Here is a 26,479-nt window from a genome sequence, read left to right on the forward strand (position 1 = left end):
CACTTTTACTTCTATTCATATCGTCATCATAAAAGCTTTGCAATATATAAAAGCTTTGCGAAGTTAAGACGTGAAATGAGTTCCCCAACTACTTCTGTTAACGTCGCTGTCTACTCAAACTTCTTAAGGTCTATAACTTAATTATCATTTTTTTCTGATCGGTTCTCTGGCCTTTCTTCTACCACTTCTACCACTACTGTTTAGCTGAGGCTTGTCCCTCACCCATTCTCATCCTATGTTCAAACCATCCCAATATATATATATATATATATATATATATATATATATATATATATATATATATATATATATATATATATATATATATATATATATATATATATATATATATATATATATATATATATATATATATATATACATATTATATACTGTAAATAATATCTATCTATCTATCTTTATATACATTGTGAATGCACCTTAACTGAATATTAAAAAGCACCGAGTTATAAACAACTAAATAAAGCACAGTATACTGATACTAATATATAAGTGCATTTCCAAGCCCTCTTGTAATAATGGCTTTATGTCTTTCCTATTTGACGTTCTACAACTGAAAATACTTTCATGCACATGGTCTTATATAACTATGAATAGTATAACTAATGCTTCTTCTCTCAAGGCTGAGATGAGTTAGCTTTTTGATATTACGGGTATAGCAATTATTCATAGTTTATCTGCACCCACTCATTTCTGTTAAACCGCCGTAAATGGCATGTCACGACTGTAATACTATATTAGTAACAAATCCCCACTTAAACACTAGAAACAAAATATAAACAAGAACTGGTAATTCACTCTCTAAAACTGGGATAATGTAAATTATATTGATACTATTAAGAATTCTAGTTATTTGTGCTTATTTCTTTTGAAAATTGATACAAAGTCGAAATGTTATTGCATCTCTTTGAAAAAGACATTCTAAATACTTACAGGAAATTCCCTTCCATCCTCGTGTACTACTCGGCCTTTTATCTCATAACTTCAATTGTGCAACTGAATATTTCTTTCTTAAATTCCTTTCTAATATTTTCTAATTAAGTGAGAAAAGAAATGACTCTAATGATCAGTATTTACTTATGTTCACTGTTCATATTTGTACTTGAAAAGTCCATTTAAAATATGAAGGACAATGAGCTTGTGTGTAATCAAAGACCACAAGAACTGGATTTGCACAGTGAAGGGATGAAAGTTCTTTTATGAAAATTGGTAAGAATTAAAAAGTTGTTAAAGACAAGTACATTTATGTCAAATTAGGTAATCATTAAGCAAGAGTTGGTAAAGCAATATCTTTATATTAAGAAAGGTAATTGATAAACTTGTTAGGAGGGGTGGGGGATTTATCCTGCCGGAAGAAACTGAACTGATGGCCATTCCCAGCAATCGCAACTTGGCATTATACGTAGCCAGAACAGAAGGACTAAAATTTAATGTAAAAATATACAGCTTTATCCTCTCCTACCCCCCCCCCCCCCCCGCCCATGAAGTAAACCAAAGTTTCAGCACCATCTACAATCATCCTATTCAACTATTATGATTGTGTACAAGTTTTATCACAGACATTACAGAGGTCACTTGACATACTGATAAGAGAAATTAAGATTAAAATCAAAACTAAAATCCTTTTACTTACAATGCTTATGATAGACATTTTAAACCCCCATTTCTATTTCTTAAGGAAGCACAATTATTTTCTTGATTTTGCAACACTTTCTCATTTAATTTAACAACGGTGCCATTGATAAGAATGGAAGGAAAGGAACTGATCTTTTTAACAATTGTCATAATGATAGTAAAAGGCATCCTGACAGCCCATTTCACATCATGTAACAGTGGATTTCCCGCAGTTTACAAATCATACGGCAAGTAACGTTGATCAATAATATCTGTGAACTAGATTATATAAACATTTTCTTACTTAAATTTTCTACCATGAATATATTAACTTCTTTACAAGGCACTTTCTGGTAAGGTTCTTGTCTTCAGACCTTAAAATAGCACATCATAATACAATCTGCAGGCAGCATTATAATGAAATTAGTGTCTTTTTTTATCTCCGACAAGAATGATATAATATTCTTTATTTGTTCTCATTCTGTCAAAAGACAATAGGAAGAATATCTACTTCACTAACTACTTTTAGTCAAAGAGTATTCTACTAAAGGACAAAATTACAAAAATAATAATGTTCAATTTCCTTACAGAGAAAATTACCAAAATACTTTCTATTAATATTCAATGTCCTTACATCTACAAAAGAAAACCTTTCCCAAAATATCCTACCTAAACAATTAGTGACGAGTACAATTTTCAAATGTTCACAAATCTACGAGACGGACACCTCAAAAATAACTACTACGCAATAACTTTGAAAGTGAATACAGCCCCTATCATTTACCTGGAAATATCTGCCCAAAATCTATACCACTAATTTCATTAGCAATAACAAACTGACGTTCTTTACGAAGAGTAAACTATAAACCAGACTTAAGATTATCTGGATCTGGCCCGAGCCACTTCTCCCCAATTTCATTGGCCAGGACTGGAAATCGGTCTGAGCCGAAAAACATCATTGGTTTGCCCCCAGTGTGGGCCACGATTGTTGGGGAACCAAAAGCCTGAAATAAAAAAGGAGCCATTATTGCAATTGAACAGAAGATACATACATACATATACCAAGGCACTTCCCCCAATTTTGGGGGGTAGCCGACATCAACAAATGAAACAAAACATAAAGGGGGACCTCTACTCTCTACGTTCCTCCCAGCTTAACAAGGGACTCAACCGAATGAACAGAAGATATGAGGGTAAAATCAGTTTTACCATTAATAATCTAATTATATATAACTAAAAATATCAAATAATAACTGAAAACTATTACCACCAATAAACAGCATTATACAAGATATGAATTTTATGTTTTCACAATACAAACTCCTCTTTTGCTCACACTACTCGGCCCGCAAGATTGCGGCATTAACCAAGAAGCAAATAACAATGGCAACGGAATACTTAACATAAGGCTTCTCACATTGCCCCATTTCTCAATAACTGCCTCAGAGAGGATGAAAGGAGAAGCTGTAAAAAGTCAAGTTAGAGACTCATCTAATATTTTAATTTTCTATGCTTTGAAGGTTTAAGGCAAGGGCAGGACAATGTCCTAAAGACCAACTATATACATGTGCTCTTGGCACCCAATACGCTGTACTGGATCCAAGCTAGCACTAGGAACGGTCAGGCAATGACTACTGGTGACTTTGCAGGTAGTACTATAGTCTACCCCAAAACCGCCATCATGAAATTACTAGATCGCGAGTCAGAGGATTCAGCGATATGAAGTTTCATTTGTAGTGGATAACGGGGAAGGGTGGGCTGTGGCACCCTAGCAGTACCAGCCGAACTCGGTTGAGTCCCTTGTCAGGCTGGGAGGAACATAGAGAGAAAAGGTCCCCTTTTTTTCATTTGTTTGATTTTGGCTACCCCCCAAAATTGGGAGAAGTGCCTTGGTTTATGTATGTGCGAGTCAGGGATGTTTCTAATAGGCTGCCACACTGTCAATGACATACTAAATTTTCTTGTGACTAGATTTGGGTTGTGAAGGGCTGCCATATTTCCAATTTCCAGAAGGGTAAAACCCACTTCGACTTTCCACTGAGATTTCCAATTTTTCAATCATCCCATAAATTCTGCCTTCTATTCATTATAACATATTCCAGTGCCATCAGAATCCCTCATGACGTTGTACATGTTTGATCCAATTTCACTTAATTAGGAGTTAGCTAACTTGCACCTTTATTTACATTAATGCCTACAAAAGTTGGGATCCATCCAGTTAAATGCTTATTAGTCCGGGGGCTGAACCCTTGTTTTTGAGGAACCTGGTTTTGTCGGATAGTTTTTTTTCTCTGCTGTTCCTTGCAGCCTGAGAGTATCTCTTTAAGATTTAGGGGGGTGCCCAGACATATCCCTTGAGCCTTTTGACATATTGAGCCCTTTCCATCTGATTATTGTTGGACGTGCCCATAATCAAAAAAAATATTCTGTACTGTATTTCTCATTGAATTATATCCGCCTAGGGTTTAGGTATTTTCCTATTGCTTTCTGTATATCGGTTCCCCAGTATGTTTTCCCCACCCAAAACCCCGAGTTCCCACTGGGGGTCCCCCATTATCGGAGGATATAGATGTATATATATTTCTGAAACTATTAATTTGCGACGGGAACGAGTGTTATTTTCGAAGGGAGCGTAATTTTTCCTATAAGAACAAGTAGTTGGAATCCTAGGTTACATTGCCATGTAATAAACTACAATGAAACCCAGGGGATCACCATAGTCTCAATATAAATAAGGGCATTATCAAAGAGTCGACTAGTGAATTTCTGTTACGGTTGTTAGGCAAGGTTTCACCCAAGCTCGATAATACTCTTCCAGCATTACTTATCGGTTCCCTTGCCACCAGTATTGTTAACCCTTTTACCCCCAAAGGACGTACTGGTACGTTTCACAAAAGCAATCCCTTCACCCCCATGGACGTACCGGTACGTCCTTGCAAAAAAATGCTATAAATTTTTTTTTTTTCATATTTTTGATATTTTTTGAAAAAATTCAGGCATTTTCCAAGAGAATGAGACCAACCTGACCTCTCTATGACAAAAATTAATCCTGTTAGAGCAATTCAAATAAAATATACTGCAAAATGTGCTGGGAAAAAAATAACCCCCTGGGGGTTAAGGGTTGGAAATTTCCAAATACCCCGGGGGTAAAAGGGTTAAGTTGCATGCAACTTGTTTGCAAATAGGCCTAGCTGGAAAGATTGGAGTCAAAGAAGCTCTTCAATAGCATGTTTTCGTATGGTATTTGTTGCTCGTACAAGGAGTACAGGCATTTTAAAAAAATCTGTCGCTCAAGCTGCAGTTGCTGATTTAACAAGGTCAGGAATATCAAACTATTATTACTATTATTATTATTATTATTATTATTATCATTACTTGCTAAGCTACAACCCTAGTTAGAAAAGCAGGATGCTATAAGACCAAGGGCCCCAACAGGGAAAATAGCTCAGTGAGAAAAGGAAAAAAAAGGAAAAATAAAATCCTTTACGAACAGATTTTTAAAAAATCTGTCGCTCAAGCTGCAGTTGCTGATTTAACAAGGTCAGGTATATCAAACTACTATTATTATTATTATTATTATTATTATTACTTGCTAAGCTACAACCCTAGTTGAAAACGCAGGATGCTATACGCTCAAAGGCCCAAACAGGGAAAATAGCTCAGTGAGGAAAGGAAAAAAGGAAAAATAAAATCCTTTAAGAACAGTAATAACATTAAAATAAATATTTTCTATACAAACTATAAAAACTTTAACTAACAAGAAGCTGAGAAATTATATAGAATTGTGTGCCCGAGTGTACCCTCAAGCAAGAGAACTCTAACCCAAGACCGTGGAAGACCATGGTACAGAGGCTATGGCACTACCCAAGACTAGAGAACTATGGTTTGACTTTGGAGTGTCCTTCTCCTAGAAGAGCTGCTTACCATAGCTAAAGAGTCTCTTCTACCCTTACCAAGAGGAAAGTAGCCACTGAACAATTACAGTACAGTAGTTAACCCTTGGGCGAAGAAGAATTGTTTGGTAATCTCAGTATTGTTAGGTGTATGAGGACAGAGGAGAATCTGTAAAGGATATGCTAGACTATTCGGTGTATGTGTAGGCAAAGGGAAAGTGAACCGTTACCAGAGAAAAGGATCAATGTAGTACTGTCTGGCCAGTCAAAGGACCCCATAACTCTCTAACGGTAGTATCTCAACCGGTGGCTGGTGCCCTGGCCAACCTACTACCTGTTAATGCTGCTAATGGTTTATTTTGATGCTTACATATCATCTCAAAAAGGGTAAGCAGTCTACTCACTCACTTGCTGTCCTTCTCCCACAGTACTCGGCCAAGATCCACACAGAGGAAGGTGAAGCAGCCATTTCAAGGATGAAAAGAGTTCCACATAATTCCTCTGAAATGCTTTATGATGCCAAAATCCATTACCATTGACGTATGCAGCTCGAAATGCCGGGATCCCATACTGTAAGGACTGTCCCAACACTAAAGACACTTGCCCACAAAGAGGAGAGCTTTGGAGGTCAATCATATTTTCTTGCCGGACATTCTTACAAAGGACAAAAGCCCAGAATTTCATGGGTACAACACAAAGCTTAGCAGGGAGCAGGGTCATCTTCCCCAGCCCAAGACGAAAGCTGTCTTCTTACCTCTAACCGACGTGAAACCCTCCGATCCAGATACAATGTTGACCACCATGATGAAGGTGAAAGAACTTACAGCTCAAACAGACAAGAAATTCAGCTTCTTGATGCACGACCAACAAATCTACAGAGTTGCTGTGCAGATTTCATGGGACCAGCAGGAAACTTTCAAAGATATGTACCTTCGTCTTGGTGGGATGCATGCTCTGATGAGCTATGTGGAGGCCACTAGGTCATTGATGACTGAAAGTGGGCTTTCTGATGTTCTTTCAGAAGTGTTTGGAGGAAATCCTAAGATGCTAAGCGGCAAAAAGTTCCCTCAAAACATTCGTGCCATCTGAATGATGGCAGAGGTGATCCGCAGCCTGTTCATTGGTCATCATTTCATGACTGCAGATGACATGATGAAAATGTTAGATCAGACTGCCACTGAGAGCAGGACAGTGAAACTGTATTGCTGATGATGACGAATATCAGTGGTGAACACGAGGGTGACTGGCTTCTTCATCTGGCGATATTCCGAGATACTTCCGTATTATTTCACAGCGGGTCACATCAATTATGCTCGGTATGGTCTATACTATATCCATTCCATGGATAAACTCCTATCTCATGTTGAGCGCCTCCTCCTGAAAGGACAACACTTCACACGACACGTACGTGGTATTTGGAATGGACTCCCCAATTCATAGAATCGACCTTAATGAGGTACGGACATAGTTCAGGAGGGATCATAGGCATAACACTTAAGCAGAATGGGCTGAAAATATGGGCACTTGGTCGTCACATCTGCTGCAGGATGGAATCCCAGATGCTAGAAATGGAAGAGGAAACCTAGGCCAGCAGAGTCCAATTGCAACACAAAGATGAGGGCATTTAAAGGATTCAAGCTGATAGAAAGTACAAGGATGGACTTCAAAGTAAACTTGACTCAAGCATGGATCACCCCGACCCCAAGCAGCATCCAGATGGAAGCATTGTCAACATCGTCAGTGAGAAGCCCCAGCATCTGTCAACGTCAAAAACTCGGTACTGATCGGAGAGGGAATATTGGAAGGTTTTGAGAAGACTTGGCCACGAGGGTTTTACAGCACAATCTCCAAGAAAGTGGAGACTATGGCAGCATCAAGCACGTCTGTCAAGATCGGTGACTCAGAAGTGTATGATCTGAATGCCATCTACTCAAGAGTCATTGCATTGTTATCTAGTGACCGAGAGAGTGATGTGAAGGACGTCTTCTCTTATGAGTTTGCTCCTATCCCAGCGGCAATGTCCACATTCAAGAGGTCGCTCCAGATAGAACTCTCTCGAAGGAATAATGGTAATGCAGATGTCACTGTCATAGATGGATTGGCCTTTCTTTGGACTATACATTGGCCTACGGATAGTTGCGTAACTGATTTCGTTGAGAATGTCAATACTAAATTGTAAGATTTAGCTTATTGAACACTTACAAGCAGAATCTTGTTACAGCAAAAATTTCCATACCAAATACTGTACTCTATAATCTATACATCATTATAAACTTAAAAACTATAAGGGAATGGCCGAAAGGCTTCATTTTTACAGGGCATGAAAACTATAAAACTATCATAAACTGTCTGCCCAATCTGCCAGATTCAATTCATCAACTTATAGTTAATAAATGTGGACAGCTAATCAAAGGGAATTGTGAAAACTTACTTACATTTCAATATACTGTACAGTTTTTAAGCCTAAACTTACATATATACTGTATATATATTTGCAAAACTATGGACAATTACAGTGCAAAGTAGCTTTCGTACCATTTGTAGCTCAGTGCATTTATTAGTAATTTACTTGATAGAAAGCACTTTTATCTAGATACTGTATATAGATAATTTGTAAATTAAAATACTTTTCCAAATGGCTCACTTGGGTTTTGTTCCCAGTTTCCGCTAAAAATATCATCATAAGCTCGAATTCCCTGGCACACACAATTAAGTAAATTGTGCATTATCCTTGTTTTGCAATACTTAAATAAAATTCATTAGTACTATATATCTTATCCACACAGTAAGTCAGCAGAGTCTGGACATTGACTGTCCTTAAAATTTCACGGCCACACTGACATGTTTTACTCCACTTTGTGTTCACTTGTTTCTGGGACCTAATATACGATCCTAATACTGGGACAGTTGTGTCACTATATGTAAAGAGGCACCCACACTACGACAGGGAAAGGTCTGTCAGGGATTCTGGGAACAAAATAAGGTCCACTTGATGTCTGTAGTGTCCTGGGTCAACAAAACCTTTTTTTCTTTATTTTGAGGACTGAATTTTTCACAACATTTGAGCCCCAAGAGTGAAATAGCACAAGCGTGTCTATGCACATGGGCACGCTAGCAAACAGAAGGAATGTGTTTGTCCAATAAGTGCAATGATGGGGGTAATATATTGGTGAAAGGTGCAATTAGGAAACAGTTGGGAGAAGACTAGATATGTGAGAGAGTGAGACACTCATAGGTTTAGTACAAGGAACAGATAGTGCAGTAGCAATTCAGTGAAGTTAATCTAAGACAAATGTCTAGAACTCTGATCACTGCTAGGTGCAGGGTGCCATTACTCTGTAAAAACAAAGCAAGGGGTCATGAGACATAGAAATTTTGAGATAAGAGCATCAAAAATTAATCAATGAAAAAAAAATATTAAAATCATCATTTAAAGAACAATTTAAATAATTTGTTTTAACTAACTTTTTTTTTAAACAAGGCTTTGCCGTTGAAGCTGTGTCACTCGTCAAGACTCCAGCGGAAGTGTGGCGAGTGCCCCTGTGAGATTCTGCAACGGAAAGTGGACGAATCGAAGTGGATGGGTGAGATGAATCAGCCAGATGAGAGAAGGATGAAGATCTCTAAATACAGTAAGCCGAACTTGCCGGTGAAGTATCGCAGCTGCAACCAGGCTACACGCTACCTCGTCGTCTTGTTCACACGACCAGAGCTCTGAGGGGCTAGAGGAAGTCGTAGACGAGTCTAGTACTCTTCTCGTCACACCGCATGGAGGAGACCACTCCGGGGAAAACATAACCTGCGAGTGGGAAAGGTGTCCCTTGAGAGGATTAGGAACACACCCCTCTGCAAGCTGAGCTAACTCAGAATGAGGGAGTGCCCTGTCTTAAGCTCACTGTGAAGCAAGACCAAGGTCGAGCTCTGGGTAGGTCGCAAGCAGCCTTCTCGAAGAAGATGGCGACAGTGCAGGTGAAGACACTGCCACAGGTCGAGTCACTAGGGACTTTGCCAGTGCAAAACCTTTGGAATCTCTAAGATGAAGACCTTAGTCAACCTCTGAGGAAGGCGGTCTAAGCTTCCTCTTTGTCTCTAACTGCAGTAGCTCCTAAAAGACCTTTCTTTGACGGTGGACCAGTGATCTCTAAGGAAGACCACAGCTGGAGTAAGTTGCAACAGAGAATGACTCCCCTTCAGACGAGGACAGCGCCGGTTCGCTAGGGGAAGCGGCAGAGTCCTTCAGTCCTAAGGGTTGTCCGCGCGTCAAAGGGACATCGTTTCTACTCGATCGAGTAGAAGCTTCGGGAAGAGATTGAGAAAACGAAGAAGGAAGTCAAGGTTTCTTCGCCTTCAAGGACGACCCCGATGGAGACGAATCCCTTATTGGCTTCTTCTTTCGTCATCAACCAATCTCTCCCACTGGCAGGATGACCACTCCCAACATTCTGCGCAGGTATCCTCCTGCATACAAGGGTGTCCTCTGCAGGCCGGGCACAGGGTGAGGGTCAGTCTTAATCAGGGACATCAAGTGGCCACATTTGCGCCCTTCAGGTCCAGGACAAGTCTGCATGTCAGCCTAGAACAGCAAAACTCACACCTGAAAAGAAAAAGAAAGAGCAAAACAGATTAGTCAATGGCCAGTCAACAGGTTAAGTGGTAGAGAGAGACAACGTCAGCTTTCAACGGAGCCAAAAGCAAGTGACGAGAGAGCACAGGTCTGTGTGTGCGTGTGTGAACAGGGTAGCTGGTACTACCCCCAAACCCCGCTAACTAGCGGTTGGGTAGTCACACCTCGATAAAAGTCTTATAACTAGTCTTCCAGCTTCACCATAAGTACGTTCCCAAATAAAGAGCAAAAGGGTTTGTATTAGCGACGGAACAAATATGTTTTCAGCGTAGCTGTAATCTGGCCATAAACTTTAGCAGGGGTAGTGGGACAGGGTAAACTGCCCCCCCCCCCCCCCCCCCCCCGCTCACACAGACCCAGTGATATACATCACTTTTGATAGTAGAAAGGACTTCTTGGGGGACAAGTGATGGCAAGACAAGTATGACAAGGTTGGGTTTGTATACTGTAGTTAGGAAAAATAAAAATTAATTCCAAATTTGTAATTTGTTCCTACATTAATACTAATAACTTCATAATTAGTATTTTTCCTAGCTATACAAACCTGAGTAATTTATATGGGGTAGGCTAACTACTAATCATGTTTTCTACGACAGGCCAATAAAAAATTTGGTTGATTACGTCATGCTACGTTACTGGGTAAACATAGCGCATGCACAAGGAACGTCTCCTCACAAAATTCACCTGGTCAAAGACTTAGATTTGTATAAGTCTGAAAAATACAAATCATAAAAATTTGTAGTTTATTCCTACGCAGATACAAACTTCTGCGTCATTTATAACTCCGTGAAGTTAAGAGGTATACCCTTCCTAAGATTCAATAAAATTGCAATAGGGAAACCACATTATGAATGAACACATTGCAGATACTATGATGTATCCAGCAGGTTTAAAATAGTCTCAAAGTCTAGGAAGGGGTGAGAAAAAGTTAGACAGGAAGAAATCAATAGGAAGGTCCAGAAAATCAGTGAAAAATAGGCAGAGTAAGACGTTATCTAGATGGGAATCAAGGGAGAATGCACACCAGATGTGAGAGAGAAAAGTCATCATTGAAAAGAATGCACATCTACTTCAGTATCTAAACTAAGTAAAAACTAAAATCCACCCATTAATGAATTAAAAAAATAAATAGAAACTTGATATATCAGTTTAGAAGATAAACAAATGAGAGAACTAAGATGGAACCTACCCCATACTCCAATGCAAGATCAGAGTAAGCCTTCAACCTGTCCTTGGTCACTTGTTCTGTCATGTGTCCCAACACATTCTTTAGCTGCTCATCATCAAGACCTCCAACCTTTCCGGCACGCTCCAACACTGGCAGGGAGGTTATATCTTCGTCCTATGGAGAAAATGAAATGCAATAAAAGGAAATTGCAGGGCAAAAAATAATTAATGACACTGACAATTTATAAATATCATAGAAACAAATCAGCATCATAAATATGACAAATTCGGAGATAATTTGTATTTTTCCTAACCATAAAAACCTTAGCTATTTACATTGGGTTTACCTTTCGGCGTAGCTGAAATGACGAGCCAATAGTTTTTAACGAGGGTTAACTACCCCCGCGCTAGTTAGCGGGGGGTAGGGGAAGGGATAGCTTGCTACCCCTCCCCCCCCACACACCGGTGATTTGCTTCACTTCACTTAGAGGTAGGACTTGACTTGGGGGCCAGGGCTGGCAGGCAAATAGGTGTAAATAGCTAAGGTTTGTATGGTTAGGAAAAATACAAATTATCTCTGAATTTGTCATTTGTTCCATAACCGAAATACAAACCACGCTATTTACATTGGGTGACTTACCCCTTAGGAAGGGTGGAAAGTCCCCAGCCTTACTGACTTCGGCTTTGCCCGGGGACTCCACCCCTCAGTGAGTAGCACTTGAGAGGAGGAGCCTCTGCACCTCACAAGTTCCTTGCTTCGCTAGAAACGAGTGGCCTACATAAGTTGTGTGTGGAGGAAAGTGTGACTCGTCCTATGAAGTTGACCTTGAGACCTTTAGATAGGAATCTAGGATAGGACGTTCCCAATACCACCTCGTCAGGGTATGGGGGACGCGACAGTATTAAGCTTAATACTAGGAGCACAAGGAAGCATGGGTTACCTGCAGCGGTCGAGGTCAGCTATGCGAAGACCAGGATGCTGCTTCCCCAAGAGAGAGGAGAATGAAGAAAGAAGTAAGGGTCAGACATACTCTTTCATTCACGCAGACTAAAACCGGGTAACAACGCCCTCAACCTTCTGCTACTTGTCCATAAAGGAGCCTGAGGTTAGACCAGCTGTTGTGCAGCCACCACAAGGCCGATAGAAAACGTATCGAGGCTCCTGTGGGTCACGTCCTGCAGGTAGTGGGCTGTGAAGGTCGTCTGACGCTTCCAGACCCCAGCTTGAAGCACCTGCGTCACAGAGAAGTTTCTCTTGAAGGCCAGGGACGTAGCAACACCCCTGACATCGTGTGCCCTAGGGCGACGTGACGGAGGAGGGTCTGGATTCAAGGCGTGGTGGATAACCCTTCGAATCCAAGCCTAGATGGTGTTCCTGGTGACCCTCCTCTTCGTCCTGCCTGTGCTTACAAACAATGCTTGCACTTGAGGACAGACTGCAGCTGTTCTCTTCAAGTAGTACCTCAGACACCTCACTGGACATAGCAGCAGCTGGTCTGGGTCGCTTGTTACAGAACGGAGACTCGCGATCCTGAAAGAGTCGAACCGAGGATCCGGCACCCCAGGATTCTGAGTCTTGGCAACAAACTCAGGGACGAACCTGAACGTTACCTCCCCCCATCCCCTTGAATGGGCGATGTCGTACGAGAGACCATGAAGTTCACTAACCCACTTGGCCGAAGCCAAAGCGAGCAGGAAGCCCGTCTTCCAAGACAGGTGGCAATCGGAGGCCTGGCGTAATGGTTCGAAGGGAGGTCTCACTTCCGACTGGGGGCAGGTAAGCTCATAGCTACGTATGAGTAGAGAGAGTTCTAGCGAGGAAGAAATGTCCACGCCTTTCAGCCTGAAAGCCAAGCTTAAGGCTGAGCGATAGCCTTTCACTGCCGAGAAGAAAGGCGCATTTCCTCCCGCAGATATACGAGGAACTCCGCTATTGCTGGAATAGTGGCATCGAGTGGAGAGATACCCCTCCCACGACACCAACCACAAAAGACTCTCCACTTCGCCTGGTAGACTCCCTCAGAGGACTTTCGCAGGTGCCGAGACATTCTCTCCGCAACCTGTTGCGAAAAGCCTCTCTCCGTGAGGAGACGCTGGACAGTCTCCAGGCCTGAAGCCGAAGCGAGGCCACGGCCTTGTGAGGGATGCTGGAGTGGGGTTGTCTGAGAAGCTTGCGTCGTGGAGGAAGTTCTCTCGGGAGCTCCGTCAGGAGCTGCAGAAGGCCCGGGAACCATTCCGCGTGATGCCATAGCAGAGCTACCAGAGTCATCGAACAGTTGACCGATTGTCTGGTCCTGTTAAGCACCCTTCTCATCAAACAGAACGGTGGGAAGGCGTACACGTCGATGTTGTCCCACCGTTGCTGTAAAGCATCTTGCCAGAGAGCCTTGGGGTCCGGGACTGAGGAGCAGTACAGAGGCAGCTTGAAATTCAACGCTGTCGCGAACAGGTCCACGGTCGGGGAACCCCACAAAGTCAGGACTTTGTTGGCTATCTGAGGATCCAAAGACCACTCGGTACTCACTATCTGCGAAGCCCTGCTCAGACTGTCGGCGAGCACATTCCTCTTGCCAGGAATGAAGCGAGCTGATAGTGTTATCGAGTGGACTTCGGTCCACCTCAGAATCTCTACTGCAAGATGGGATAGCTGCTGCGAAAAAGTGCCTCCCTGCTTGTTGATATAAGCCACTACCGTGGTGTTGTCGCTCATCACCACCACGGAGTGACCCGCCAGGGTCCGTTGGAACTGTTGAAGAGCCAGAAAGACGGCCTTCAACTCTAGCAGGTTGATGTGCAGGCACTTTTCTGATTCTGACCAAAGGCCTGAGGTCCTCTGGTTCAGAACGTGCGCCCCCCACCCTTCTTTTGACGCGTCCGAAAACAGTGTCAATTCCGGGGGGAGGACGAGAAGACTCACTCCCTTTCGTAGGTTCTCGTCGACTAGCCACCATCGCAGGTCCGTCCGTTCCAAGGATCCTATCGGAATCTGAACGTCCGGGGAATCGGATCCTTGATTCCACCGGGACTTGAGCCTCCACTGCAGGGATCTCATCCTGAGGCGGCCGTTTGGAACCAGACGAGCCAGGGAGGGCAGGTGACCTAAGAGACGCAACCACGATTGGGCGGGAAGCTCTTCTCGCCTGAAGAAGGGTTCTGCCACCCTCCTCAGCCTTGCTATCCTGTCGTCTGATGGAAAGGCTTTGTGGAGATTGGTGTCTATCAGCATGCCTAGATAAACCAGTCGTTGGGACGGCTGCAGAGAGGACCTCTCGAGGTTTACCACGATCCCCAGATCCTGGCAAAGACCTAGAAGCCTGTCTCGGGGCCGAAGAAGGGTCGACTCCGAGTCTGCTAGGATCAGCCAGTCGTCCAGATAACGAAGGAGACGGATGCCGTTCCTGTGCGCCCAAGATGAAATCAGGGTGAACACTCTGGTGAACACCTGAAGTGCTGTGGAGAGACCGAAACACAGCACCTTGAACTGGTAGATCTTGTCGTCTAGGCAGAATCTCAAGTACTTCCTGGAAGACGGATGGATTGGGATCTGGAAGTACGCGTCCTTTAGATCCAGTGTGCACATGAAGTCTAGAGGTCTCACCGCAAGTCTGACCATGTCCGCTGTCTCCATGCTGAACGGAGTTTGCTTGACGAACCCGTTCAGAGCCGAGAGGTCGATGACAGGTCTCCAGCCTCCAGATGCCTTCTTTACAAGAAAGAGTCGACTGAGAAAGCCTGGGGAGCCGTCGACGACCTCCTGGAGAGCATCCTTCTTGAGCATAGTCTCGACTTCTGCCTGAAAGGCTAGCCCCTTTACCGATCCCATGGCATAGGAGCTCAACGACACTGGATTCGCTGTCAGGAGAGGTTGAGATGTTATGAACGGGACGCGATAGACTTGGCCGATCACCGAAACCGTCCAAGCATCAACCCCGTGTTGCTGCCACCTGTGCACGCAACGTCGAAGGCATCCCCCCACAGGTGGACACGCGGGGGGATTGCCACTCCTAGTGTTTGCGGCCGCGGCCGCTCCCTCTAGGAGTCTTGCCTCCCCTGGAGGACTTACTGCCCCTCTTGACCTTGGCTGGAAAGGGCTGGGGCTTAGACACCACTTTCTTAGCTGCCGGTGCCTGCTTCGGTGCCTTACGAGGCTGCTGCTGCTGTTGCTGCGGAGCTGGAGGCTTATAGGGCCGAGCTGTAAGGGCCCTATGGAGGAGGGAGTCCTGGCTAGATTTCCTCCACCTCTCAGCCGTTCGCTCCATATCCTGTGGCTCCAACAGATTCTCCCCAAGGAGGGAAGCATGTCTGAGCCTACAGACATCCATGGCGGGGACCTTCGGGTGGAACCTCTCGGTCACCGCATCGCGCCGCTTCAATACCGAGTTGGCCCACAGGGTGGTGACCTGGTGCGCCAGGAACTCGATGGAGCGGGTGCCCGAGAGTAAGAAGGTCTCCAGGGCCTTCCAATTGGTCTCCTTAGACAAGTCCTCGGAGCGCAATAGGATGCCCAGAGTTCCTAGCCATATATCCAGCCACGAAGTGGCCTGCATGGCGCACTTCGCAACCTTCTCATGGCTCAGGATCTCCGACGCCGAGAACAACACCTGCCGGGCGGAGAGCTTCTCGAAAGGAACTCCCTTAGCCAGCTCTTCTACGGAGTGATGGAGAGGAAGAGCGAAACTAGACCCACCCAAGATCTCAAAATACCTCCTCTGCTGGAGACGAGGAGGTGGGATGAGTTTGTTCCCGGCAGAGGAACGACTGGATGAGGCAAGAATCGCGAGTTGGGCATTGGCCCTGGCTCTGGTACTCTTCAATCCCCGAGACCAGGGCAGAGCCGCACTGGTCTTAGGGGCCTTCTGAACATCAAACACCTGGTCCAGGACCGTGTCCTTGCCTTCTCGGGGGGCGATCACGCGGTCCATGAACCCGTTGAGTTGCCTCATCAGGCTTAGGACCTGCCAGAAGGCATGTTCAGATTCCTGCTGGTCTCCTCCTTGCGGGCTGCCAGCTAAGTCTCCCGTCCCCGGAATCTCTTCCTGGGACGAAGCGTGGACGTTCTCCCAGTGAGCAGCGGGTTCCTGGCGAATCCTTGAAGACGATTTCGGGATGGTCTTGGAGTCCTTGGGTTCCCTCCTAGGAGGGATACAGGATCCCAACAAAGAGGTTCGGAGAGCACCTTCCGCGCGAGACGATTCTCCTCCATGAAGAGAAGGCTCCCCCCTTGGTGCCGAGGGGGAGACTATCACCTCACTGGACTCACCCGAGGACGGAAAAGCCTCGTCCACGGGAGAAGGAGAAAACGCCTGCAAAGGGGATGGGGCCTTCCCGACAGACCTCTTAGGAACCAACTTCTCCTTGGGGGAAGTCACCACGAAGTCCACTCCTCTCCTTCTCTTCAGCAAAGGTGAGGCAGTCGTTGGTTTGTGACCTTGATCGGCGAGTGCTGGCTTCATAGCCTTCACTAACGCCTGCATCAGAGGACCAAACAAAGTCTGTCGCTTCACGGACACAGAGTCCGAAATCCCCGCTGGAGGGAAGGGGATCAGGCAATCCTTCGGAGTCGACACCACTGGACCTGCCTGAAAAGGAAAAGGAAGATGCACTGACCTCTCTGAAGTGTCTTCCCTATCCTGCACAAGAGTCCTGCGCTTTGGTGGAGGCGATCCTGAGCGTGGTCTGGCGACATGCGTTCCTGCTGCTGTCACGGGCTGCGAAATCCTGCGCGAACGGTGGTCGCGCGTAGGCGAGCGGTCGCACGGGCGCGCAGGTGAGCGGTCGCGCGGGCGAGTGGGCGCGAGGGTGTATAGACGAACGAACGCGTTAGCGCGTCGGCGAGGGAACGTGTTGACGCGCGGGCGAGCAAGAACGCTCCGATGATCGCTGACGACGTTGTTCAGGAGACCTGTAGCGCGTGGGAGAGCGATTGCGAGCAGGCGATCGGTGGTGCGCAGGTGAACGCTGGCGCGTAGGCGAGCTATGGCGGGTTGGCGCATGGTGACGCGTTGGCGAGCGATAGCTCGTAGATCGCGTAGGTGAACGACCGCTCGACGGAGAGCTAACAGAGGGCGACCCATGTCCTTCCAGATCTTCTGGGCGACGGCGCGTTGGAGAACGCTTGCGCGCAGGCGATAGGTCACGCGGGCGGTCTGGAGATCGCTGACGAGCAGGAGAACGCTGACGAGCAGGAGAACGCTGACGAGCAGGCGAATGTTGAAGCGTCTGTGATCGCTGGCGAGCAAGAGGGCGACGCGTGGAATCCTGTGAGGGAACAGTCGGCGCGGGGCGCAGAGGCGAACGTTCACGAACAGGCACAGGAGGCGCGTGGGCACGTGGGCGTACGTGCGTTTTGGAAACGCGCGGGAGAACGCGAGCGATGTTGTGCAGGAACAAGCTGAGGATCGCGAGGGCGCTCAGGAGACTGATGGCACGCGGGGCGCACAACAGGAACTGCAGGATATTCGGAGACCACAGGGGAGCGCTGGCGAGCAGTGGGGCGATGGTCCTCAGAAGAGCGCTGACGAACAGGAGAGCGCTGACGGTCAGAAGAGCGCTGACGAGCAGGAGAGCGCCTGTGCGCTAACACTGCAGAAGGGCAAGCAGGGGAACGCTGGCGTGCTGGGCGCTCAACAGGAACAACAGGTTGAAGGATGTCCTCAGGAGAGCGCTGGCAAGAAGAGAGGCGATCATCAGGAGAGCGCTGGCGAACAGGAGATCGCTGACGATCAGGAGAGCGCCTGTGCGCTAACACTGCACGCGCAAGGGAAGAATCCCTTTGCCCCGAAGGGACCGTTGCCCGTCGGGTGACGAGGTCAGGCTGCTGAACATCTGCCCCAGAAGTAGAAGGTCTGGAAGGCGTAGGAGACGGATCCCCAGAGAGGTCTAAGGAAGCTGGAGCTGCAGGCTGTTTACGGCGAGGAGAGTCCCCTTCGGAGGAAGAAGGTGAAGATCCAAAAAGGCGCCTCTTAGCACCCTTATAAGGAGACGGGAGGCCCTTGCGACGCAGCGGACGGTGAGCCTTACGGCGAAGGCGGCCACGAGGAAGATAGTCAGGACCATCAGTCCTCCGAAGGGGAGTCTCAGTCAAAGCACTCCCCTTAGAGGGAGGCTGGACAGCAGAAGAGTACGCGGGACTCCCTTCCCCCTTCGAAGGATGTAGGGAAGGGGGAGGAGAGCCGAAAGCACCAACATCCACAACAGCACCTGCAGAGGATTGACCCGCCCCGTCGGACGCCTCTGTCACCACGACGTCAACAATAGACAGAGGGTTTACCTCTGCTATCACCGGCGACTGCTTAACAGCGGCCCCTAACTGGACAAGGTCAATCAGGGCTACCCTGGAGGGCAGGCCCTTAAGCCCCAGGGAAGCCCAAATCTGAAAAAGATCATCGTTAGACAAAGATTCATCAATAACCTCCCCCGGAGGAGGAGGAGGAACCGCCCCGCTATGGGAGGCGACGCCTTCTCCCCCAACCCAAGGTCGGGAAACAGAACTAGGGCCTGCGCTCCCACTCGGCAGAATCTCCTTAGGAGCCGAACGAGGGGGAGCTTCGGAGGAGGTTTGGGCGGCGGAAGAAGAGTCCCGAGAACCTTCCTCCTTCAAGGTAACCCCGGAAGGAGAACGGTCTCTCTTGGACTTCTTCTTACGCCGGCGGCCAAACCTCTCCCACTGGGAGGCAGACCACTCCCTGCACTCACTACACGTATTCTCTTGATCACACCGTCGGCCTCGACACTGCGGGCAAAGGGTGTGAGGATCAGTGTCCACGGCCGACATAAAAGTACCACAAGGGCGGCCGGCAATTCCAGGGCACTTGCACATAGTGAACAATAAAGGTGGTCAACTTCTAAACACACACACAAACTGAAAGAAAAAGCAGAAAAAAATTAAGGCTGTCAACGAGGACGATGGACAGACACGTCTGTTCATCGCCGGAGCCAAAAGTGAAGTGAAGCAAATCACCGGTGTGTGGGGGGGAGGGGTAGCAAGCTATCCCTTCCCCTACCCCCGCTAACTAGCCCGGGGGTAGTTAACCCTCATTAAAAACTATTGGCTCGTCATTTCAGCTACGCCGAAAGGTAAACCCAATGTAAATAGCGTGGTTTGTATTTCGGTTACGGAACAACTATGATTTCTAACACCTTAATAAATATGAAACTTATTTAGGAAAAAGTATTCCAAGATGGAACTGATTACATTATATTTCTATTTAATGAATTGCATCTAATTTTTGTATAAAACAGTACAATCCAAGAAAAGCTTACTTTTGAAAAACACATTTGGTCTGTCTCTTCTTCAATAGCACAAAAAATTGACTTATAGAATTTCTCAAGATTTTTGGTGTTCAATCTATTCTGAAGAAATGTTTTAATTCTTTCATTCTACCTTGGTATGGATGGTGTGAGAGCTGAGATGTTGGAGGAAGGGGGTGTGACTGTACTTGAATGGTTGGTGAGATTGTTTAATATGTGTTTTGTGTTATCAATGGTACCAGTGGATTGGGTTTGTGCATGTACTGTACCACTATATAAGGGTAAGGGAGATGTGCATAATGTTGTAATTCAAGGGGTGTTAGTTTGTTGAGTGTGGTTGGAAAAGTGTATGGTAGAGTACTGATAAATAGGATTAAGGATAAAACAGAGAATGCAATCTTGGAAGTACAGGGTGGTTTTAAAAGAGGTAGAGGATGTCTGAATCAGATTTTAACATGTTAGGCAGATATGCAAGAAATATTTAGCAAAAAGTAAGGAGGTGTATGTTGCGTTTATGGATCTGGAGAAAGCGTATGATAGAGTTGATAGGGAAGCGATGTGGAATGTGATGAAGTTATATGGAATTGGTGGAAGGTTATTGCAAGCAGTTTAAAGTTTCTACAAAGGTAGTAAAGCATGTGTTAGGATAGGAAATGAAGTGAGCGATTGGTTTCCGGTAAGAGTGGGGCCGAGACAGGGATGTGTGATGTCACCCACTGATCCTCCCCCTTGAACTGGGTGCTCAGAACTCGAGTGCCAGTTCTTAGGAATGTTCTTCGTGCCCTTCCTTTTGGGCATACGGATGTTTAAGTCCAATTTTAGTAAAATGGAAGAAATATTCCTCTCTGCCTTCTAAGGCTCTACACCTTCAGAGGATCTGGGAGGAGGAGGAGGAGGAGGAGGCCCTGCCATTGCAGTGGAAGGCTCTTGTCAAACTACTTCTGCAGGCAACAGCCAATAGTTGTTCGTAAACAAGACATCCATCAGAGATCTCGATCCCCTGCTGCTTTGATGGTGAACTGAGTCCCCCAATGGGAGAGTATCTGCACTATGACCTTGTTTTCTCCTTTGTGGGATAAAGGGAATCGGCCCCAGTTTCACCTAAATAGTGTTGTGGACGATCGAAGAGGCCTTGGTAGCTAGATACTTCTGGTACCTCGAGGACTTCTGAGGAGAGGGAACCCTGGGGGAGGCATGAGGAGAAACATGCATGGCAGAACTTCCGCGCCTAGGGTCTGAAGGGCTTTCACTCCCCTTGGAGGAACTGGATACCTCCAGTGGGATGGTTGGAGTATCTGCAGGTGGGACCAACCGAGGAGTGTTGGCCAATCATGCAACCGCCTGTTTCACTGCCTGGACTAGGTCCAGGAACCATGGAGCAGATTTTGAGAACGGAACTGTTCCTGAAGGTGCATCTCAGGAGTGCTTCCTTGACTTTGGTGTAGTCAAGGAATGGTACGCCGAGAGGATGGTAACTTCTGCCCTTCCCTTCACTCAGCTTCTTTAGGGAAGTAAGTGATGTTAGGGTGACTACCAAGCTGAGCAGACTAATGATGCACAACCCCCTTACCCTGTAAGGGAACCTGCCGTTCACACCGGAAAAATTACCAATGGCAAGGTGAGCGCTGGTGAGGAGAAGGCTGAGGATGGGCGCTAGAGTGTGCAACCTTATCCGCACACATAGGTAAGCTGCTGTTTACCTATGCTAGCCCAGCTACCAGCATGTAGCACACTGAGCATGCTAGCAAGGTAAAGCTCACCTGAGCATGTGTACCCAACCAATCTAGCGCTCACGAGTCAAGGTGCTAAAACTCACCATAGTGAGCAAAGCGCATAGTAGAGGTAGAGCGCGCTACCCCATCAGGCAGAAGAACTTGCCCGCCAACCTCTCTAGGTGAATGGGTGAGCAACCGTGCGCGAGATTCATCTGCCCAACTGAGGTTAGTGCAATCCCCAACTAGCGCCTTCCTATCACGCAAGGGCGAGGAAGGGTGGCCCACTGCTAAACTCTTGTGTGCAAGGAGAGAAGCAGGTAACCAAAGGTGCAAGTGCCTGAGAACCTGGCCTTGCATAGCGACAAGTGCTATGTTGCGTCCAACGGACATGGCGGCAAGGAGGAGGGATTGCAAGTAACCACCTGACTACGTTGTCGTCCAGATCCAAAAAAATTGTGTTCTAATGAACTGAAGCAGGGCATGGCCGAATCCAATGCCCTTTGGTGGAATCAGCTGGGGAGAGGCCACTCAAGCAAAGGCCACCCTTCCCGTGAAAGAGAAGGGGGATCAACACCTGTTGCTGCTGTCAGCAGATCTGCCGGCAAGTGAGATTGCTGAACACTGGATGGAGGAGGGTAATTGCCCAACACCTGGAGGTGGACTCTGAACAGCTCATTCTGATTATCTCATGCTGGGCAAACCCAAAGAGAAGATCCAGATCCTGAACTGTCCTTGGGAAGTAGCCGAAACTAGTCCAAGGGATCACCACAGAGGGATCCCCCGACAAGTAACTCCGAGGAGTACTTGTCAGCAGCTGCTCACGCCTGCCTGTCAAAGCAGAACAAATGCCAAATGCCGGGGCAAGCAGAATCTGAGTTCGAGACAGCCGGACACATGAGGGACTCTTTCGGTCCACGACCTACGGAATCTCAAGGAGGAAGATGGTGATCAACCCCTGGGGAGGCTGTTCGGTCTCACTGCGTGCCCAGCCACAAGACCTCTAGAAGTTTTTCCTTACATGGAGAACCATGAGCCCCAAGGAAGGCCAGAGCTGACGCACCACGTCATCAGAAAGCGACTAGGGGAAGTAGAAGAGGCCCCTGGAGTGAAAGATTGTCCCAGAGTCAAACGGTCGCTGCTCATACTTTACCGACTCTCAGCCAGAGAAAGCCGACCAAGCAGTCAGAATGGGCAAGGTCGAGCCGACAAAGTCAGATAGCGAGGTTACTTCCCTTTCGAGAATAAATCCCTCTTAGCTTTCTTCTTCTGTCGCATGTAAAAGAAAAAGAAAGAAAAGTTTTTAGCCTTTAGGTCAATTTAATCGTATTGGGAAATTTTTTACTTGGTCTTTAACGGGAGAGTATGACATCTGTACTCCATCGCGCTGAAATAAAAAGTGACAGTTTGTTACTAGTGCAGGTGTGAGCAGGGTGATTGCTCTACTACCCACTCCCCACCCCACTAACTAGCGGAGGATAATTACTCCTCGTAAAAAGCTCAACGGCTGGTTTCAGCAATCACCGAAACATATCTCCATTGTAAAGAACGTAATGGTTTGTACATAGTGTCGGAGCAAATGCAATCTTAAAGTGTTCCTCGGAGAGACTGCTTATACTCTGGAATGGACAATGTCCGTATCCTGGAAGGAACCTCGCTCTCAAAGCTCTCGCCCATATGTCAAAGCTCAATTGAAAATCTCCTCAATGTCTGGGAAAGAGCAGAACAAGACCTCTCCTGATAAGGCATTGCGCTTGGCAGGCTCCATGAGTGAAAGATGAAAATGGCCTTCAAATGTGAGGACAGAACGAATTTGTCCAGCACTGCACAGATGAAGGAGAATGACATGTGATGGTGATGATTAACCATACTACTTAGTTCAGCCTGTTAGAAAGTTATGACTGAGACTAGATAAAATATCTACTCAAGGTGTTTCAAACAGATTCCATAGCATACTGGAGACTGAATTGTAGAAACTGTGTGGCAGAAAGAAATTTATCCCATCTACTCAAGGCCTCAGCCACCATGGGCCAAATTAGCATAAATCTGGAGACTAGCGAGACAATGTTTCCCACTGACCCCCACCATAAAGTCTGTAATTAACATTGCTGGAGATTTAACTCCATTCCCATTTTGTAAGCAAGCCTCCATGATAGAGTTGTCTATCATATAAGAAAAATAAACAAGCAAACAAAACCAATGTACATCTCCCAATCTCTCATGATCAAAGGCCTGAAGCTACAAGTTGAGCAAATGGGTATTCCAACCCTCCTTAGAAGTACAGTATACATCAATGACAAACCTCAGAAATGGACCGATTTCAAAATATGTCGATCTTACAACCCAGCACTGCCTTCTTATATTTTCATTTCATTTTTTTCCTATGACAAATGTCTTCTATCAAGTGAAACCTATGTTACATGATACTAGCCTTTAGACCTTATTGACGAGTGTTTTTTTACTCATAATATAAAAATGTTATTTTCATTAGTAAAATAAATTTTTGAATATACTTACCCGATGATCATGTAGCTGTCAACTCTGTTGCCCGACAGAAATCTACGGTCGGGATACGCCAGCGATCGCTATACAGGTGGGGGTGTACACAACAGCGCCATCTGTGAGCAGGTACTCAAGTACTTCTTGTCAACAAGAACTCAATTTTCTCCTCGGTCCACTGGTTCTCTATGGGGAGGAAGGGCGGGTCCTTAAATTCATGATCATCGGGTAAGTATATTCAAAAATTTATTTTACTAATGAAAATAACATTTTTCAATATTAATCTTACCCGATGATCATGTAGCTGATTCACACCCAGGGTGGTGGGTGGAGACCAGCATACATGTTAACAAAGAAGCTAAGTATCCCGTATCTTATTTTAGCCGTTATTCAAAAATAACAAACATAAAATAAATAAGTACCTGGTAAGGAAGTCGACTTGAACCATTACTCTGCCTTTTTAAGTACGTCTTCCTTACTGAGCCTAGCGATCCTCTTAGGATGCTGAGCGACTCCTAGGTGCTGAAGTATTAAGGGCTGCAACCCATACTAAAGGACCTCATCACAACCTCTAATCTAGGCGCTTCTCAAGAAAGAATTTGACCACCCGCCAAATCAACCAGGATGCGGAAGGCTTCTTAGCCTTCCGGACAACCCAGAAATATTTCAAGAGAAAGATTAAAAAGGTTCTGGAATTAGGGAATTGTAGTGGTGGAGCCCCCACCACTACTGCACTCGTTGCTACGAATGGTCCCTGAGTGTAGCAGTTCTCGTAAAGAGACTGGACATCTAAGATAAAAGACGCGAACACTGATAGCTTTTCCAAAAGGTTGCGTCGAAAATATTTTGCAGAGATCTATTTTATTAAAAGGTCACGGAAGTTGTGATAGCTCTAACTTCGTGTGACCTTACCTTCAGCCAAGCTTGGTCTTCCTCATTCAGAAGGGAATGAGCTTCTCGTATTAACAGTCTGAAAATAATAGGATAAAGAATTCTCTGACATAGGCAAAGATGAATTCTTAACTGAACACCATAAAGCTTCAGACGGGCCTCATAAAGGTTTTTAAAATAGAACTTAAGAGCTCTACAGGACATAATACTCTTTCTAGTTCCTTTCCAACCATATCGATAAGTTTGGAATAACGAACGATATTGGTCAAGGCCGAGAAGGCAGCTCGTGTTTGGCTAGAAAACTAAGATGTAGAACATGTAGCCGTTTCGGATGAAAATCCGATGTTCTTGCTGAAGGCATGAATCTCACTGACTCTTTTAGCTGGTAAAGCATATCAGGAAAAGAGTCTTAAAGGTGAGATCTTTCAGGGAGGCTGATTGAAGTGGTTCGAACCTGTCTAACATAAGGAATCTTAGAACCACGTCTAAATTCCAACCAGGTGTAACCAAACAACGCTCCTTCGTGGTCTCAAAAGACTTAAGGAGGTCCTGTAGATCTTTATTGTTAAAAAGATCTAAGCCTCTGTGACGGAAGACTGATGCCAACATGCTTCTGTAACCCTTGAAAGTGGGAGCTGAAAGAGATCGCTCTTTTCTTAGATATAAGAGGAAGTCAGCTATTTGAGTTACAGAGGTACTGGTCGAGGATACGGATACTGACTTGCACCAGTTTAGGAAGATTCCCCACTTCGATTGGTAGACTCTAAGGGTGGATGTTCTCCTTGCTCTAACAATCGCTCTGGTTGCCTCCTTCGAAAAAACCTCTAGTTCTCGAGAGTCTTTCGATACTCTGAAGGCAGTGAGACGAAGAGCGTGGAGGCCTTGGAGTACCTTCTTACGCGTGGCAGACGTAGCAGGTCCACCCTTAGGGGAAGAGTTCTGGGAACGTCTACTAGCCATCGAAGTACCTCGGTAAGTTATTCTCTCGCGGGCCAGAGGGAAGCAACTAGTGTCAACTTTGTCCCAACGTGAGAGGCGAACTTCTGCAGTACCTTGTTGACAATCTAGAACGGAGGGAATGCATATAGATCTAGATGAGACCAATCTAGTATAAAGGCATCTAAAAGAACTACTGCTGGGTCCGGGATAGGTGAGCAAAGTATAGAGAGCCTCTTGGACATCGAGGTTGCGAAGAGATCTATGGTTGGCTGGCCCCAGGTGACCCAAAGTCTCTTGCATACATCCTTGTGGAGGGTCCAATATGTTGGAATTATTGTCCCTTCCTACTGAGACAATCTGCTAAGACATTCAAGTTGCCTTGGAAGAAACTTGTTACTAGCGAAAAGTCTAGACCTGTTGAACAGGAGAGGAGGTCACTTGCAAACTCGTACCATGTCAGAGAGTAGGTCCCTCCTTGCTAGGAGATGTACATCAAAGCAGGGAGTTGTCCGTGTTCACCTCCACTACTTTGCCTTGAAGGAGAGACCTGAAGCTTTTCCAGGTCAGACGTACTGCCAGAAGCTTCTTGCAGGTGAAATGCATTGTCCTTTGACTCGAGTTCCATAATCCCGAGCATTCCCTACCGCCTAAGGTCGCACCCCAGCCTACGTCCGATGCGTCTGAGAAGAGAACGTGGTTGGGAGTCTGAACAGTCAGGGGAAAACCCTATTAAAGGTTGATAAAGTCCTTTCATCAAGTCAGACCAGACTTATCTTCCGGAAACCGGGATCGAGACCGCTTCTAGCGTCTTGTCCTTTTCCAGTGAAGAGCTAGATGAAACCGAAGAGGACGGAGGTGTAGTCTTCCAA

At 45.8% G+C, this 26,479-nt stretch overlaps 1 protein-coding gene across 1 annotated transcript in view; it reads right to left on the reverse strand.

The window, feature by feature from the left end:
- Positions 1 to 424: 424 nt before the first annotated feature.
- Positions 425 to 26,479, reverse strand: part of LOC137658401 (glutathione S-transferase kappa 1-like) — a 41,052-nt gene continuing 14,997 nt past the window's right edge. Inside the window, exons 4-5 of the mRNA XM_068393084.1 lie at positions 11,342 to 11,494; positions 425 to 2,639 (exon numbers count right to left, since the gene is read on the reverse strand). Coding sequence (XP_068249185.1) covers positions 2,496 to 2,639; positions 11,342 to 11,494 — 297 coding nt within the window. The 3' untranslated portion in view covers positions 425 to 2,495. The remainder of the gene's footprint in view (positions 2,640 to 11,341; positions 11,495 to 26,479) is intronic.

The sequence above is a fragment of the Palaemon carinicauda genome, chromosome 19, assembly GCF_036898095.1.
Source record: "Palaemon carinicauda isolate YSFRI2023 chromosome 19, ASM3689809v2, whole genome shotgun sequence".
NCBI lineage: Eukaryota > Metazoa > Arthropoda > Malacostraca > Decapoda > Palaemonidae > Palaemon > Palaemon carinicauda.